Source organism: Drosophila guanche, unplaced genomic scaffold, assembly GCF_900245975.1.
Source record: "Drosophila guanche unplaced genomic scaffold, DGUA_6, whole genome shotgun sequence".
Taxonomy (NCBI): domain Eukaryota; kingdom Metazoa; phylum Arthropoda; class Insecta; order Diptera; family Drosophilidae; genus Drosophila; species Drosophila guanche.
Genome location: NW_022995745.1, coordinates 7,341,754 through 7,359,803, shown reverse-complemented (window position 1 = coordinate 7,359,803; position 18,050 = coordinate 7,341,754). Strand labels below are relative to the sequence as shown.

At 48.5% G+C, this 18,050-nt stretch overlaps 1 protein-coding gene across 15 annotated transcripts in view; it reads left to right on the top strand.

The window, feature by feature from the left end:
• The first annotated feature begins 394 nt into the window (after positions 1-394).
• Positions 395-18,050, top strand: part of LOC117580925 (potassium voltage-gated channel protein eag) — a 33,444-nt gene continuing 15,788 nt past the window's right edge. For 12 of the 15 annotated variants that reach the window (XM_034267700.1, XM_034267702.1, XM_034267699.1 and 9 more), the window contains exons 1-3: positions 395-410; positions 6,596-6,711; positions 16,253-16,379. In XM_034267700.1, coding sequence (XP_034123591.1) covers positions 6,633-6,711; positions 16,253-16,379 — 206 coding nt within the window. In that variant the 5' untranslated portion in view covers positions 395-410; positions 6,596-6,632. The remainder of the gene's footprint in view (positions 411-6,595; positions 6,712-16,252; positions 16,380-18,050) is intronic. The other 3 variants (XM_034267701.1, XM_034267697.1, XM_034267691.1) reach the window with 1 other exon arrangement.

The window sequence follows — 18,050 nt, the reverse complement described above, 5'->3', positions numbered from 1 at the left end:
GCCAGTGGCTGTGCCTGTGGCTGTGGCAGGAGGGACAACTGAGTCATGCCGTGTGGAGAGTGGAACGTCAGAACTTCAAATGGCAACAGGAAGGAAGGAAACGGGGTGGTGCCCGGGTTGCTGCTGCTTCTATATTTAGAATTTTCGGAGGGTCTCTGTAACTGGGTCCACGTCCGGACACTCCGGGGGGGTGTGCGGGCTGTGGAAGCGGCACAAGGATACACTTGCCACTCCCTCGTGGCGGGTGCTGCATTCAATGCAAACGAAGTTGCATGCACCAAATGCCATGCAAAGTGATTGAACATGACGGTGGATGGTGTGTCGCAAGGGCGGGCAAGGGGGCAGCCGACAGAAATTATGTGTTGCATACTTACGTGCGCAGCACTGACCTTGCGTGCAGTGTCGAGCGGGTTGGGCCGCCATTGGGAATAGCAGAATACGCGAAACGAAACGAAACGAAACGCCCGAAGAAAGGTTGAAGAGAAAAGCAGGCAAAGAGGTTGCAAGGCAAAGATATGGCCAGGCGCTGCTCCTCCTCTGTCTCTCTCTCTCTCTCTTTTGTGGCAGCAAAGTCTAATTGGATAGGGAGATAGTGCCACCGAATGGGGCAGGTAAGGAGGCACAAGGAGGCAGCTAAAGAATGGCAAAGTGAAAGAGCACTGCGCCCGCCGGCCTAGGCCAAATTAATCGATGAAAAAGATCAAATTCAATTTGCCACAGACCGAGACAGACGGCAAAGGGCGCTGGAAAAGAGCGCCAAGAGGGAGATAGCGAGTGGCAGTCCAGTCAGCCGTGAGCTGAGGCCAAAAGCTGATAAGCCGCCGCAACAATAAAATCAAATCACATCTGCCAGCCAACAGCCAACAGCCAACAGCCAGCAGTCCACCCCAGGCCCCCGGCCATGTTTGTTAGGGCAGAAAAGGGTAGCAGCTAACGGTTAATGGCTGCAGCAACGATTCAAAGCGATTGCTTCTAACTCAAACAGGAATTTAACCATTTAAAACACGGTTTAAAACACGGTTTAAAACACGCTTCAAATTGTATTTCTGGCCAAGAAAAGGACCGCGTGAGGGCGCTGTAATTGAAACACTCGCGAACTGCTGGTAATAATTTATTAGCAATTTATTAGATGCCCAAATGAATGCTCACATTACCGGACACATTCGTGTGTCCTGATTTTCCTTCTTACAGCAGATTTTGAAACCCTTGCAACACTTTGAAGAGACTTCAGAGAAATGCACAGCCATTTTGTTCAAGAAATACTTCACTTTTGGGAAAAAGAACTCAATATTCAATGAGTTCCAGCTGTGTGCCAGCTCGTGGATGATTTGAATTAAGTTCCCCACTTCATTCTACAGGCTTTGCTCTGCCCCCTGCCAGGCACTCTAATATTTTAATAAATCTTCGCTTCCATTTGTCAGACACTTGCAGAGGGTTTGCTTTTGCTGCGTGTCCGTTCGCTTATGGGAAATTCCACACCGAATCAAAGCGTGCATATAAAAATATCAAAAGCCTGCTCCTCGAAGTTGGAGAGCTCTCGGCTTAGGCGGCGCCTAATTAAGTACAAAATTATGAATACAAATGAGTCATTCAGAGGCAGCACAGAGACAAATAGAGCGCATTATTCATGGGCATTCGAGCCATTGGCCGGAGACAGCGCAAATGAAGGCAAACGAGGCAAGAACTTGGAGCTGAAACTGAAACTGGGTCTGAGTCTGAGCTTGGAGAAAGGATCGATTAGCAAGGAGCTACACACAGACTGGAAGTACTTTCCTCATTGCCACTGTGGCTGCTCCTCTTTAAGAAATGTCGATGCCGAAAATAGACTTTCTTTTGCACTTGTTTTCGGTTTTTGCTTTTGCTTTTGCTTTTGCTTGCCTTGTCTTGGGTTAATGAAATGGCTGCCCTACTTTGCCTGTCAGTCCAAGGCGCCCCAACTTGGCACGCAAAAGCCAGTCCCAGGCTGAGCCCCACGTTGGCAAAATCAAGGTTAAGTATATGTATTTATGCGCATATACAAGTGGAGCAGAAGTGGGTCTTCCACCGAGAGCGGAGATACCACTCGGGCAGGAAATGTCAATCAATTAGCCCAACCCAGGCCCAGTTCCCAGTTCCCAATCCCAATCCCAAAGCCAGTCCCAAGTCGCCAGCCCAAGGCGCCAATTGTTGGCGTTGCCTTCGAATTTGTGTATCCTGTCTGACAGCCTGGATTCTGGGCCTGGATGAAGCCTGGGAGTGTCAAGCAACCTGTTTGACCTTAATTTATACGCCGGCCCTCCGATGGCTCTGCTTGATTTACCTACAAAACCTTTTTTCTTCGCCCCAATCTAGTTCCAGGTAGCTGCTGTGGGGTCTTGCTTTTTTGTTGATTATTTATTGAACCAATTCTTAAGTGAGGTTTGATGCTTTTAGTTGAATTTGATTGAGTTCCCTTTAAGGTTTAAGGCATTTGGCTTGTGGCTGTCTCCTTCCCATTCCTTTGATTATTATCCATTCCAATCAGAGTGCCGCTCGCTGGCATGATATTACAGAAATTACAATATGATTTGGCAGTCAGTCCTCCCGTGCTCCTTCCTCTCCCGCCAGTCACAAAACTGTGCCCTGTCTCTTCCCCACGGCATGGCTGCTTCTCGGTGTCCTTTGTGCATATCGAGTCCTTGGTCTGTTCTTCGTCTGCGCTGTTGCCCGACCCAGCCACCCTCAGTCACTCCCGTGAGTCTATTGTCCCCCCGAGGCTTTGTTTTCCTGCTTGCTGCTGTTTTTTTCTTCCCCTCCATTCTCCACGTTTTATCTCCATCTTTCCCCCCTTTGTTTGGCTTTCCTCTGCATTTGTGTTTGTGTAATTGTTGCAACAATTGTGCTTTCCGAATGGGCTAGGCCACCCAGAGGCAGAGCCAGAGCCAGAGCCAGAGCCGGTTATGAGAGCGTAAAATGTGTTGTCAAAGCCAATATCGAAGATGCCAGACCCAAAAGATCCCACGGGTCTGGATGGTTGGCTCTTCACTTCACAGGAAACGTGCGACTTGTGTGCGACACAAGTAATTAGCAGACTCCAACTGAAGTTTCCCTCCCGCAGTCCAAAGACAAGCAACAAAAAGCAGACATTCCCCCCGCTAAGCTGTTGCTGCTACAGGAAGGTGGCTGCCAAAGCAAATGGCAAAAAAGTTTATAAATTTTTGAATAGTCCACAATGGCACAAAGTGAGTCCAAAGGCGAGAGAGAGAGAGAGAGAGAATGGGTAAGCTTGGGGTATGATCCAGCTTCCGACTCTCCCTCGCTCTATGTGGGGTGGCTGTGGAGGCAGCTTCATTTTCTTGATGACACCATCTCATTAATAATGCCAGAGCTCTATTAATATTTGAAGCCCAAAACGCAGCACACCGGAAATTAAATCCCAATGAAGGGCAGGACGATGCTCTCTGCCCGTCCTCACTTACCTTTTAGCTCCCAATCAGCAGGCCTGGTTGTGGGGATGTACACTGTGAATGTTGGATTATACTCTGAACTCGGTTGTATTCCCAAAATATTAGCTAGTAATGGCCCAAAATTGGCCTCAGTCTTGGCCTGCGTTTGCCATCATTTTGGAGCGATTTTTGTCCTTTCACTTATGGTAACTTTTGCCTCAAGCTAGAAATGTGTGTCTCCCTCGCACCAGCTCGTTGCTCGCTTTTCGATTGGATCAGTTGTCAGCTGTGGCAACCCGCAGCAGGACTTGCCCCCTTTGACGTACTTGAAGTGAGCGCTTAGAGCTGCAACATATTCAAAATGTCCATGGAGTCAGCTACCTGCAAGCCCACAGCCAGCACGTACCCGAGTCCTGCTTCATCTGCGCTTTGTGGGACAAGGTGAGCGTCATCCTGTGGCGGCGTTTGTGCTGTAAAGTAGTTGCCGCAGTCCTTGGTCCTTGGTCCTTGGTCCTTGCCACACAGCCAACTCGACCCGTGGCAAAGTGTGTCAAGCCCGTGGAGGACGGGGCAACATTTCATTCCATTTATTATAAATAGGCGACTGCTGCGAGAGGCTTGACTCGCCTCTGTGCCTTTATCCCTTTTGGTCCAGTGACGTCAGGTACAGTGCGTCTCGTCAGCGAGTGCTGATCGCGGAAACAAAAGAGAAAAGTGAACAGAGAACAGACAACAGAACAGAGAGTGGACACAGCACGTGAGTGACACTGCTGGGAGCAGAGATGGAGACTGCAGTTGGCTCTGAAAATAGCAGGGATTGAGGCAGGACACACCAGAGCTGCTGATGCCTTCGAAAGCAAAAGCTTATTGGACTATTGGCCATTGTTTTTTGGGTCTCAGATGCGCTTCCCCCCTCCCTCGTTTGCAGTTCATTAGTTCTCCATCAAGTGGCTCTGGCTCTGGCTCCAGCTCTGAATTAGTCTCCATTATTGTGCATCCATGGAGCTGTAACTCGCAGCTAATTATATGCATTACCAGCGGGCAGGACGAGGCAACTTGTGTCGGTATAAAATGCAAGGAATACTCGCAAATGAATGCAGCGGCATTGTTCGGAAAGTTTCTACAGAAATTCCCCGCTCCCTCAATGCCGCGTGTCCTTCCACATCCACAACTGGGCCACTGGGGCAGCTCCAGCTGCTGTCCCTTGCTGGGGTAGTTCCTCCCTCTGCCCTTCCATCTGGCAGCCACGCATTAAAGCCACAAAATTCATAAATGCCTGAGAGCGTTTCTCGCTCAGCTTTCGAGTGTGCTGCCTGCCTCTAATAAGCACTTACTGCAGCAACCAGGACCAGGACCCTGCCCCTGTCTTGGCTGTAGTTTGAATCTTAATGACATTAAAGATTACTGAGCTCAGCCATCTGAGAGCTGGAACGTGGAACGAGGCAGCAGCATTGCAACAGTTTTCGGGGGGTGCAAGTTTTCCGTGAATAACTTTCATGGCTAATGTTGCCTTGGATAATTTCTGCTTAAAATCAAAGCCCATTGGTTGAGCCGCATTGTGGATATTTAACGCTCACGAGTGGATTATTTTTCCCTGAATAAACTTCACTTGAATTATACTGAATACTGAATTGGGCGCATCTTGATGCTGAGTTTAAAACTTCATTTGCTTTTGTCACTTCCTTGGGCTCCACCATTTTCCTCTGAGAAGCTGCTCTGCTGTGACTCTTTTGTATATTTTGTGCACCTGGCACCTGTGTTCGTATTGCATAGCTTGGAGCTCACTTTGTTTTGGCATCTTTGGTGTACTCTGCTCAACAGATTCCCAGCTGATACTTATAGTTGCCAATTGTAACCCCAAGCACAAGCTCAGAACAAACCTCCCGCCTCTGCGGTTTCCTAATTGCCAGCAATACGAGCTGCTCATCCATTGCCTGAGTGTAGACCATCGAGTTCGAGTGTTCAATGGCCCCTGCCCCTGTCCCTGCCTCAAGTGCGAATAGCCATTTGAGTTGCTCTATTGTGTTGTGCTTAAGCCTGACCTAAGCTCTTTTTGCTGACTGACATTACGCATACGACACGTGCATAGTCGCGCAATTAATTGCAGCTAATAAATTTGCAAGTCCATCCACAACGCAGAGCCGCCTGATCAGCGATAAGTTCCATGGAATATTCAGTAGAACTTTCGCTCCTTTTGTTTTATTCAGAGAACTTCCTTATCCAACTTCGGATAACAATTAGTTTTGGTGCAGGTGGGCTGCCAGCAAAGTTACGTATGCTTAATGTTTGCAATGTGAAAATGCATAAATTGAATTAGAAATCCGATGTGACAGCACTCTGCACTTTGCATACGTGAAAGCCATAATGGCAAATCAATTGAATGTCGCTCAATTAGGCCTCAGGCCGAGTCTCATTAGTTTTAATTGGTCGCTTAGTGACTCAACTGCGCCCTCTAACAATGTAATTAAGCTCTCACTTGTGTCATTTCGGCTGCAAATTTGAATGCCAATTGCCTGCAGGGGAGCATCAAGAATTATTGAAGAGTTTTGCAGCATTCGGAGCAGAGCTCGAAGAGGGCAATTTGGCTTGTGGGTCTTTAAATAAGTAATCCAGAAGTGGTCTACAATCATTCTCATAGTGGTCTCAGATCAATTCCCGAACTTCTAACTCCACTTGCACATATTTTCGTAGCTTTAGACTCCGCTCTAAGCCAACTTCTTGCTCATTTGCTGTTTTCTTTTGCTTGCAGTGCCATATGCAACCGATAAGACTGCGTGATTGGTCAAGTGGTGAACGGCTTGGACAGCGACTGTCGAGAGGTTGAGCGACGTGTGAAGCATCTCGATATGGCGGCTGGTCGGGGCAGCAGAGTTGCGGCGTTGCCCAGCGATGTCGTCTTCGCCGCCACGAGCAGGTGCTGAAGCTGAAACGCAGATGACGATAGCAAAATCGAACATCCATTGATCCAGCGGACGAGCAGCCCACATCCTCGAGTCAAAGCCAAAAGATATCCGCACTTGGAGTCGGAGAATCAGCCACAGCCACAGGCAAGGCCAGAGACAGTGAGTTGCCATTGGAGCATCCATATCCATCAGCTGACAACTGTCAGCTGCTGTCATCCGTCAGCTGTCAAGAGCGAGTCCAGTCCAGCTGTCAACGGCAAGCGGAAGATCGGGCCAGGAACGGACGAGTGCGACGAGTGGCGCAGCGTAGCGTGTAGGCGGCAAAATGCCTGGCGGACGACGTGGACTGGTTGCGCCACAAAACACATTCCTCGAGAACATCATCCGGCGCTCCAATTCGCAGCGTGAGTATCCCCCCTTTCCCTTTCCCTTTACCCGCTCAATCGATAAGGCATGCCTCAAGTGCGAATGTCTGTCAACACATGTCCAATTATCGCAGCAGAAGGCCGAGTGCCGAAGTGAATAGGATATGGAAATGGAATTGTTTTGGTCTGCTGCAACTAGTCAATGCGGTCAGTGGCAACACTTTCAATTAGGGGAAAGAGCAGGCAGCCGCCTCCTCCATCGAGTGCCCATCGCCTTTGAGGGAATTTGCCTGGGAAATACCTGATTCGAATGCGATTCAATCCGAGGGCTTACAACGAGTCGAGCACGGCTTTTGCCGGGGTCAAAGCAGGCAACAGGCAGCTGCTGCAACATCCACAACATGAGCTCACAAAGTACCAAGGGGACCAAGGGGACACACATGGAAATGGAGTGCCATGCAGCTGCAACTTTGCGGATAATTAACAAATCTGACATGGCGCCACTCGTTTGCCCTCATTCCGTGTGTCTGGCTCTGGCCGCTGCCAGACCCAGGCGTGTGTGCATAGTGAAGATAACAAGTGACAAGTGACAGGAATGGAAAGGCAGCTGCAGGCACAGAGCAGCTGAAGATGGAGAAGGATGCACCGGGAAGGAAGTAAATCGAATGATGAAAAACAAATGAGTGAAAGCCACTCCATTGATCACACAATAAACAGCCAATGATTGGGTTCTATGATCGGGCAATTGGCTTGACTTGGGCTCTAATTGCAGCCCAGGTCTGTGCTACTCCTTTCAGGCTTCCTTCCCCCAGCTGAGACTGGACAGTCCTCTGCCCTCTACTTTCTGCTCCATTAGGCGTAGATTTCACATGCTCCTCCAGGAGTCCTTCTGCTCGGGCGGCTGTCGAAAGCGGATTACTCTGAAGAGCAGACACAAAGCCTTTTCCAAAAGGATTTCGTTTGACTGACAGAGTGGAAGGGAAAAAACGTAGGAGAACAGCAGGGACACAGGGGAGTCAGCAATGAGCCAGCTTTTAGCTAGGAGCATGGACTGGCTCCTGCTCCTGCTCCTCGTCTGCTGCCATAAAGGAAATGCACACAGAGGCGGAGTAGAATGGCAAATGCCGGACGGAGTAATGCTCACTGAATGTGTAAGTGCAGCACATTAAGGCGGGAAATTGCGTTTATACTTGAGGGCCCAGACCCAGGGCCAGGGCCAGAGCCAGAGCCAGAGCCAGAATGCAAATGGCAGGGCATAGCCCTGGCAAATGGCTCAACTTCTTTGTCTTCTTATGCATCTTTTACTTGAACCAAATAAGCACCCTGCAAGAGCCTTCCATCTCGAGTCCTTGCGCCATCCCTTTGGGCAGGAGGCCAAAACTGACCAAAGGCCTGGGAAAGTGGCAAGCGAGGCCCAAACGGAAAACCGCCAAAAGAGTGGAAGAGTGGACACATTTTTTAATTAGTTGACTTTAAGCCGGGCCCTGAAACCCCTTTTCGGTGCCGATCGATTGGGCCAAACAAGTTGCAAATAGGCAAAAATTGGTGTCCTTGTTTGGCCAACAAACTCATTAAAACTGAAGGAAAATCCGAGGCCCAGTCCTGGCACAAAATGTCCACAAGAATGCCGCGAGGAAGAGCAGAGCAGATTGTCATCTCTCCATGTTTTGGGCCAAACAACTTTGCCCTCGCTGTCGCTCCGTGCTCTGTGCGCTGTTTGCCATTTTTTGGGGGTTTTTTTGTTGTCACTTTTGCGGCTTGCCTCGCACGCTTATCTCGAGTGCACATTGGGCACCTCGATGCTCGCTCTGACCTTTCTGTCTGGTCTCTGTCGGCAGAGCCAAACAACATTAGCAAGAACAGCAAAAGGAGTGCCTCGCAGCTGGGGACTGGAATGTGTCTAGGCAGCGCCTTTCTGGCATCGATCAGTTTTGCCTGGCCCGGGGTAGTGGCACTGATAGCTGGGCCTTGAAGTTTGCTTCCTGCTTTCGGTGGTTGCTGCTGTCGTGAGGAACAAGTGTCGGCAGGAACAAGTTTGTGCGTTCCAAATCCATCACGGCGGTTGTTTGGATGGATGAATGTTTGTCTAGGTCAAGGGTATGAGTTTTGATAGCTGAATAAGCGATGAATCAGCAATCCAAAAGAGAAAAGTGCAAGGAAAGTGCCTCAGGAATAAAGTTAAAGTAGAAAGCAGCCAGCAGCAGAGCTTGGAGTGCCTGAAAATGGAATCGTTAGAGAGAAAAATGCTGCACAGCCCGGAGGAGAAATGTCAAGCCACCAAACAGGCACACACTCTCTCTCTCTCTCTCAGAGATGCACCAGCCACGGAATTCGTGACACATGCAACAAGCCGCAAGCCCCCCCCGCAGCCCAATCGGTTAACAATTGCAATTATGCACAATCATTGTCTGCCGTCAGGCCAGCAGCAACTTCCATGTTCGACTTTTCCCCTTTGCCTTTCCGGCCCGTGCTTGTTATTGATTTTCATTTTTCATTTTTCATTTCGTTTGCTCTCTGCCCTCTCTGTGTGTGCACCGGAACATGGGGCATGCCGTGTCCGAGCAGACATTTGGGCTGCCAAAACAAAACAAAGGGAAGCAAAAATAAGTGCAACAAAAAAGTACAGTCAATGATTTACAATGAAATCCGCAGAGAGGCAGCAATCTGTGGCAATTTATAGCTGAATTTGTATTGAAAGTTTCCCAAAAATGTGCAACTTTCCTTCACATCGAGCTGCTGCCTAGGGTATCCCACTCGTCGCCTTGCTCTCTGTTGTTGTTTTTGTCTTGTGTTTGTCGCTTGTTTCGTGTAAATTAACGTCGTGTTGGTGGTGGCACTTATTGATTTTGGCACCGTCCACCGTTCACGCTTTATTCGCTCCCTGGCTCCACCCTCTGCCACCGCCACCTGCCTCTGGAGAGGGTATTGCCGGTTCCATCAACAAGCAGACACAGCCATGTGGAGACCTCTCAGATAAACGATCTCAGGGCAGTGCTCGTGGTTTTGGCTTTAATCGAGGCCAGGCTCCACTTCCTTCCTGCCCTTCTGCCTTCCTGTTCTTCCTGTTCTTCAACCTCTGTTTGTGGCCGGAAATGCGCGAATGCACCCCATTACCCAGCGGACCCTGCTCGGACCGCGAGAAGGTCAAAGTGGCGTAGCACCCTCAGAATTATCCAATGCAAAGCGAGAAGAAACAAAAGTCACTGGCAGCCATAAGAATAATCTGCCCTGACCTGGACTCTGGCCTGTTGACACGGACACGGACACCGACACGGACACGGACACGAACAGGGACTGAGGCTCGTACTCGTACCTCGCATTGAATCACAGCCAAAAAGGGAAGAACAAAAGGACACAAAGGGTGCAAGGGTGGAGCGGGGCAGCAAATTCAAATAAATACGAAAAACAAACAAAGTTGTTGTGCCCCCCGGGGACGGTGGGTGGCTGATTTCGTGTCATTCGGCCATTGTGTGTGGTTGCCAGGTGAAGTACGAGTATATTTCGCGCATTAATCATACGCCATGTTGTCGCGGCCCCCTCCGACTGCAGGCCAAGTGTAATCATAACAATCGAGATGCCAAAAGGGAAACCAGCAATCCTCCGGATTGAGGTGAGGGAATGATTATGCTCTGGGACTGAACTACGCCTCTGCCTTTGCCTCTGCCTCTGGGCTACTGCCACTTCTGAGCTGCTTCTTGAATGCTTTTTGGGCCTCGCGTGCAGCTTTGACCTTTGCTGTGGAAATTCCATAGAAATCAATGCGCAACTCGAGGGCTTTCAATGCCATTGGATGCCCACTGCCTGCCGCCTGACCAGCTGGCGATAATTGTGACCCCCTCAGGCAGGCACCTTGCGTAATTCATAAGGATTTCGCCCGCAGGTTGATGTTCGACGTAGCTCCAGGACCCACACACACACACACACACACACATGTGCCTGTAGCCCAAGCCCAAGCCCAGTGCTTTAATTAGGGAACAGCGCGGACTCCAGCCAAGAGAGAGAAAAGCGTAACAGACACCAGTCGGAGGAAGACACACATCGACATTGTGGCAGCAGTCAAACGACACTTAGCGTTAAGTAAAAGGCCATTTAAGAATGTTCAACGATTGGGGGCAGGGAAGGGAATGGGTGAAGCGCAGGCCAGGGCAGAGCTAAGCGGGGCTGGGGCCAAGTCCAAGCTGCGCTGTTGTCCCCAGTCAAATTGGATTAAGTTCTTGTAGTTCCTCCTTTGTGTGTCTCTGTCTCCAGGCCAGGTGGTGCCGACAACCAGCATAAAGGCGACCAAAACTTGTCGAACTTTAGTTCTGTGAGTATCTGCGCTTAGCTGGGCCACTTATCCCAGTTTTTGCAACTAGAATTGTAGCAAAAATGTTGATAAATTCGAAGTGAGGTCTGCAAGAAGCATTCTTAGCTGGAATAGTCGGATCCATCGCTCTCCAACTTTGGCTTCTATGTCTGTAAATCGCGTGTCTCTCTGTGTTTGCTTTTCTCTCTCTCTCTCTCTCTCTTCGCTTGTCGCTGTGTGTGTGAGTGTGTGAGTGCTGTGGCTAATTTGCTTTCTTTTTTACCAATAGTGGCAAAGTGTGGCACGCTGTTTGGGGCCACTCGCGGCACGCAACGCGCCAGAGAAACGCAAAGCCAAAAACTGAATTTGTGGCCAAAATGCAAGAGTTGGAGGGAGAGAGAGAGAGAGAGAGGGAGAGGGCAGCTCACACTTTAAGAAATACATATGTATGTGTGTGCATGTGTGTGGATATATATTTTTGAAACTAAAACTCGATCTTGTTGGCAGCTTTGTTGCTGGGCGGGGACCAGCAAGTTTTTGTGCAAGTTTTACGCAATCAACTTTTTCGCAATTTTTTCCATTTTCCACACACACAACCACAGAGAGAGAGGGAACGGAAGAGAGAGAGAGAGAGAGAGTTGGCTGGCAGAGGAAATGACGATGTCGACGACCAAAACTTTAATGTGGCATCAGGAAAAGCGAGTCGGAGGCAGTGCCACAGAGGAATGAGGCGGAGCGTGGCATATCCAATGGCGCCAACAGCTCTCCAAGTGTGTCTCGCTGTGTGTGTGTGTGTGTGTGTGTGTGTGTGTGTGTGTCTCACACATAGCATAAGAGCCACACAGATACAGTCACGTCAGTTTTTGTGCGGAAATGCTCAAAAATGCTGGACAACATTTTAAACAGAAAATATTGTAATGGCCTGAAATCGGACCGCGGGCAAAACGAAATGAACCTTCCAGTCAGTGGTGGGGTGTGGAGGGTGGATTTGGGCGGTAGTTCATTGGTGCAGCGACAGCACTGTGACAACACACAATTGACCTTGAAGTCAAATGTCCAAACCCAGAACAAAAGATGGGAAATTATTTTGAGAATATAGAAGAGGGATCTTCGGGTAGAGTTTTGCTTACTCTGGCTGTAAATTGAAGCCTGAAACTGTTTTGGCTGCGTGCTGGCCATTCCATGAACTCATTTCTGCGCTTTGTTGCCTATTGCCAGAGATTAGTTTTTTACCAAATATTCTCTTAAATATTTCATTGTATATGGCATATTGTAGTCTTCCCAACATCGTAATACCCCAATTCTAGTTGGACCCAACTGTAGACAACTTTCTCTTTTCTCTCTCTCTCTCTGGCGGTGGCGCTGCGAGGCGTGTGGTTGAGTGGCTCAGTGGTTGGATCGCTGCTTCACACTTAATTATGCAAATTTAATAACAAATGCCAAGTGGCGCACACACAGAGAGAGAGAGAGAGAGAGAGAGAGCGTGTGGAGTGTGCTGTGGGGTGGGGGGGTGACGGTGTGCCTCCATGAGGTTTATTATAAATGCCATTATGCGACAAGTAGGGTAGCGGGCGAGGGATGCGAAAATAGGAATGGTTGCGAGTGAAACTTTGTTGCAATTCTTTTAAAGCATGCCCAGAGGAGTCGTAGCGGCAGCAGCAGTAACAGGCTTTTGCCTAATCAACGCGGTTTTGCTCGTTCCTCCCCTCCCCACTGGCACTCTTCCCCTTTCTTTCTCTCTCTCTCTCTCTCTCTGTCTATCTCCCTTTGTCTCTGTGCATTCGCCAGCTGGCGCTAATGTAATTAAATCGCATTGCTGACACGGCCGCGCCTTCTTTTTCACTTTTCGGACAATAAAATTTATTCACTCGCTCGATCCGTACGGGGACAATGCTGTGTTTGCTTGTGTTTGCTCCAGAGCGAAAGAGGTAAGGATTGTGGGGTGGCAAAATGACATTGGCCATCTGGCAATCTGTGGCCTAATCGCAGCCCCATGGTGGGGAGGGGGGGTGGGGGTTGAGAGGCTGCTGGTTTGGGTACATTAGGTGTGCATAAAGGATAATTGCAAGCACCGTTGTGCCGCCTCAACCGTATAACGGTCGCCATTCACACTAATGTCATAAAAAGCACCGTTACGAGTGTCAGGGTATGTGCGCCGAACAAAAGCAACGACAACAGCGACAGCGACAGCGAAAATGGCAAATGCAAAAACGGCAAAACAATAATGAAAAAAAATTGCCAGAGATAAAGCCAGAGGGAGCGAGCGACAGAGCGAAAGTGTGAGAGAGCGGGCGAGCGAGCGACAGAGGGAGAGAGTGAGAATGCAAGCAAGACAAGACACAGGGAGAGCGCAGATAAGGAGGAGGAGAACAGCAAACGTAAGCGAGCCATGCACAGTGGTTGTCTAACAGTAAAAATGAACAAATTTTGAGCAGCAACAGTGCCAACAATAAAACTTCTCCGCTTATGATGATTCAATGCGTAGAGATGCAGATCAAAATTTAATTTTTATTGTTAAAATTAATTCTAGATCCAAGAAAAAATGTCAGAAAAATTTTTATTTTTTTTTTTTGCCACTGTGCCTCGGCCAGGCGGAAATGAAAGTTTTGCAAAAATTGCAACCACATTTGCATGTATATAAGTGGCTATGTGCCTGTGTGTGTGTGTGTGTGTGTGGTGTGTTCATGGTGTATTTAGTTAATGGACTATTTTTGTTATATCCTTCGGAGGTCTCCATGACAGCCCCCCACCGCCTGCCAGGCCAAGGCCTGTAACAAATCCACTTAGGTGGACTCCGTACGGGCTGCGGTCTACCACACACACAAACAAAAACACAAACACAAACACAAACACACATTCAAATCAATCAACGACAGCAACGGTTCAGGTCCCACAAGCAAACAGCAACAGCAACAGCAACAACAACAAGAGCAACTGTAACTTTTGCAGTTCTTTTCGTTGTTGTTGTTTGTTTTTGGGTAAGCTTACAACTGTAAACGCTGCACGGCTAATTGGCAATGGGGCGGCATAGCGGTGCGGTGCTGCCTCATCCATCATCGAGGTACATGGACCGGAGCCCAGCAGCCAGAATCCGTACTCAGTTCCATTAATATTTCAGGTTGAGTTTGTCAACACAAATCGCAAATTAGCAAACAGCCAGCTTAGCCCCCAACAAGCAAAAGTGCTCGATGCTGACTGTCTTTGCCTTTTGTTTGCTCACAGCTGGTTGTGGCAGGGCTGGGGGTGGACTTTTCAAAATCAAAATCATAAAATCATAAAATCATAAAATCATTAATTAAAATGTTCCCTCCCCCTGCCGCGCTGAAGGAACTGTCAACGTTGACATTTATAATACTCGTACATGCCTCATCCATAATCGAGCTCATAAATGCAATCATAAGGCAATCAGCGATTGGCAAACCCAACCAAGGGACCACAGCAATAAATTCGCTTCTTGCGGTTTGCCTTTTGCCTTTTGCCGTCCCCTTCCTGGCTGTCAATCAGCAATATTTTATTGTAATATTTCTGCGACTTTGGTGGCAGAAACTTTAAGCGAAATATGCCGGAAATTCGATTCGCTTTCAATTGGATTTCCTGTTCATCGGCCGCTGACACCGGAACAGATTCCGTCTGTGGCTCCTTCGCTCGTTGCCATAATCCGGTTAACGCTACTCCACTTCAGAGACATTACGGGATGCGGTTGGGCACAGAATGTGAGGCTTAAAAAGAAATCGCGGCCAGGCAGAAATCGTCCAGGCAAATGGCAAAACTTTTTGCGCGCTTTCAACAGCTTTGAATGCCATTAAGTGGAGGTGCAGGGCAAGCAGGGAGGGAGACCGCACGCATTGCCAGGGCAAGTTGGCCTATTTAGCCCGGTTTCGGGTTTCACCGAAGCGACCGCATTGCCAAGTAAAATATTGTCAAATCAAACACGCACACGCAATGCCGCTCGGCGTTTATGCGTTGCCAGAACAACAGGAAAGGAAATCACGAAATCAGACATCGGAATCAGACAGCATTCAGTCAGTCACAAAGGGTGACATTGAATTCCCGATCAAGCTGCGTGCCAAAAACTCTTCATATTTGCACGCATAAACCATTTTTCCCGTGCCTCTCCATCGCCTTTCAGGGCGTAACGAGATTGCCGACAAAGCCAGCTCCGTGAGGGCAAATGTTGACACTGCAAAGTAGCAAAAGTTGTTGTTGATGTTGATGTGGATGTTGATGTCCTTGTTGCTGTCGCAAAACAGCAGATGACTCCACGTGTGTGTGTGTGGGCAGCACATAAATATGCATTTCCATTTACCAACGGCAGCCAGCCATCGAGCATCGAGCCATTGCATGTGAATATTTGTATACATATTCATTGGCTTGGCCATGTCCATGTCAATGTGGGTTAGTGTGTTGCTGCTGCTGCTGCTGCTGCTGGTGTTCCTACCGTGTCTGGCACCTGCAACACGCAACTCTGGCCATGCGATGCCTGCATGCCCATGCCACCCAACGCCCAACCCAACGCTGGTAATGTCAATAAAAAGTAACATCAACTGATTTCGACTCGCACATCGGATTATACGACGCAGAGGCAGCAGCTAAAACTAGACTCAAATGTGGCAAAAGAGCTGCAAATCGAACTCGTTATTTGAAACCCAAAGAACATCCTTGAAGTCCTATAAAAGCAACACAGACAGCGGATGATAATGGGTAGAAAGAGCAGCACAAAATTGTCTGATAAGAAAACATGATTCCCCTGTCCTGTCATCGAGAGCTAAATAAGTAGATGCAAATAAATATGAAACGGCACAAAAACTGATGCGACACAGCAACAAGGCAAATGTTAACACACAAATAAATAGTAAAACAAGAGAGAGAGGCCTCCCCCCCCGCCTTGCAGGTCGATGCCATGTCCGTGTCCATGTTCGCTGTCCATGTCCGATGCCGTGCGATGGCAGCGCGTGGTCTACATATGTTACCTGCTTACAAGCTACGTTACAAGCAGTAGTAACAACCGGCATTAGTCTGCCGACTAGGCAGCCAGACATGACTGCCGCTGACTGAGCTGACTGAGCACTTGAGTGCGACTCGGTGGATGTATGGGCGGGTGCAGTCAATAAACCGATATTTATTATGAATGACAACATTCGAAATGTTCCAATTACCAAGAGCACTGCTCGGGTAAACTCCAACTAAGTAACTTATATGCCAACTAACAGCACCTTTGTGCGCTTCATTTAGCCATAAGTTTGTTTAGCCACATGGAAAATGAATATTAATCTGAAACTTAATTTTCTCTTTCAGCGGACAGCTCGTTTCTTTTGGCCAACGCACAAATCGTCGACTTTCCGATCGTCTACTGCAATGAGTCCTTCTGCAAGATCAGTGGCTACAATCGGGCCGAGGTCATGCAGAAGTCCTGCAGGTATGTGTACGTATTGCCGATTTATTCTCACCTCGAACTCGCTCTGTTCTCTCTCGTTGCTGTTTCTTCTCGTTAACTGTTCTCGTTGTTCTGTGTTCTGTGTTCTGTTGTCGCTGTTTCCATCAGTTTTGCTCATCTTATTACTCCATTAAGAGGAGGTCTTTTGGACACAATTCTCTTCAATTATTTCTTTCATTTTCCATCTCCACCCACGCAACTCTTTCATTGAATATCTGTTTTACTTTTGCTTTCATCTCTATTAGCGTTGCATGTTCATTTCGTGTGTGTAAATATCAGCTTTCCAGCGATGCTGCTCAAACTGTAAGCTACTTAATCCCACGGGCAGAGGGAGAGTGGATAGGTGGGTGCAGCTGCCAGCTAAGAGGATTGCCAGCGACTGAGAGAGCTTTCTGCTGCGACGCCTCCTACACTCGTCGCACAAGCTGACTCCATGGATCCTGCTTCCGTTCACACTGTCTGTCTATCCTGTCATTAACAGGATGCTTACGCACCTTGGCACTCTCCCCTTCCCTTGCCCTTGCCCTTGCCCTTTGCCTGACCCCATTACAGCTCCATCCATCTTTGGGCACGTTCAACTGCTTAACGGCTTATCCCCAGCTGGTTTGCTGGCGAACAATGAATGTAAAGTTCATTTGATTGTTTTTCGTCTCTTCCTTTAATTAATTTACCTTTTATTCCCGTCCAGCCATTCGAGGCAACCATTAAAAACCCATTGTCGAACCTTAATGCACTTTGCAGCTTAATGCAAATTGACTGGGGCTGCTCTCCGTTTGAGTGGTCTTTGTTGAATGCAACAATTAGGGCAGCTGCAACAGCTCTGCGAAGGTCGAGGCATGCAGCTCCAAAGGAAGAGTTTCCCCTTTCATAGTTTAAGGTTTTAGTGGGTTTCGTTTTGCATTTCGCTTGTACATTCCAAACTGGATCCGACCTCAAGCAGGACCTCTCATAAATCAACAAACGGGCCCACCCCAGAGGTGAATCTCTCCCGAGATTCGTGTGTAGTTTGCAGGCCCAAACACACACAAACACACAAAAGGATAGTGGCAGAAGGAGGAGGAGGATAGCACACCTCAGCACACACCACACACAGCTCACACACACTCTCGCAATCTCCCACTTTGCACTCTACGAAACTTGCAGCATCAGCGGGTGATTCCCCAGTGGCTTGGCCCCGAAAAACCATAAAGTTTTTAATGCCAATCTGCCGTTTAGCTAGAGATATGCACAAACCCCCCCCCCCCCCCCCCCCCCCCCCCCCCCCCCCCACCATCTCTCTCGCTCCTCTTTGCTGTCTCTTCCTCCATCTCTCTTCAAGTGGCAGTGTGTGCTGCTTTGACCTACTTTTGTTGTTCTGTGGCCGAGTGCGCCAAGGGAAAAACAACGAAAAAGATTAGCGAACAAAAGCCAAAAGGAAAACGAAACTCTAGCATAAACGTTGACCAACGAAAACTAAACTTGGGCAAGAGATACAACGAGCAAGAGAGAGATGGATGATAGTAAGGATAGTAAGCGGCAGAGAGAAGGCAACAGATATGTGGAGTATAAGCGGCTAAGTAATCGTTCCACCGATTCTTTTGCTGTTGGCTTGGCAGTCTTTACTCCCCGATAAATGCAGAAGTTTGCACTCATTAGCCCCCATCCACGCGAAACAGACAA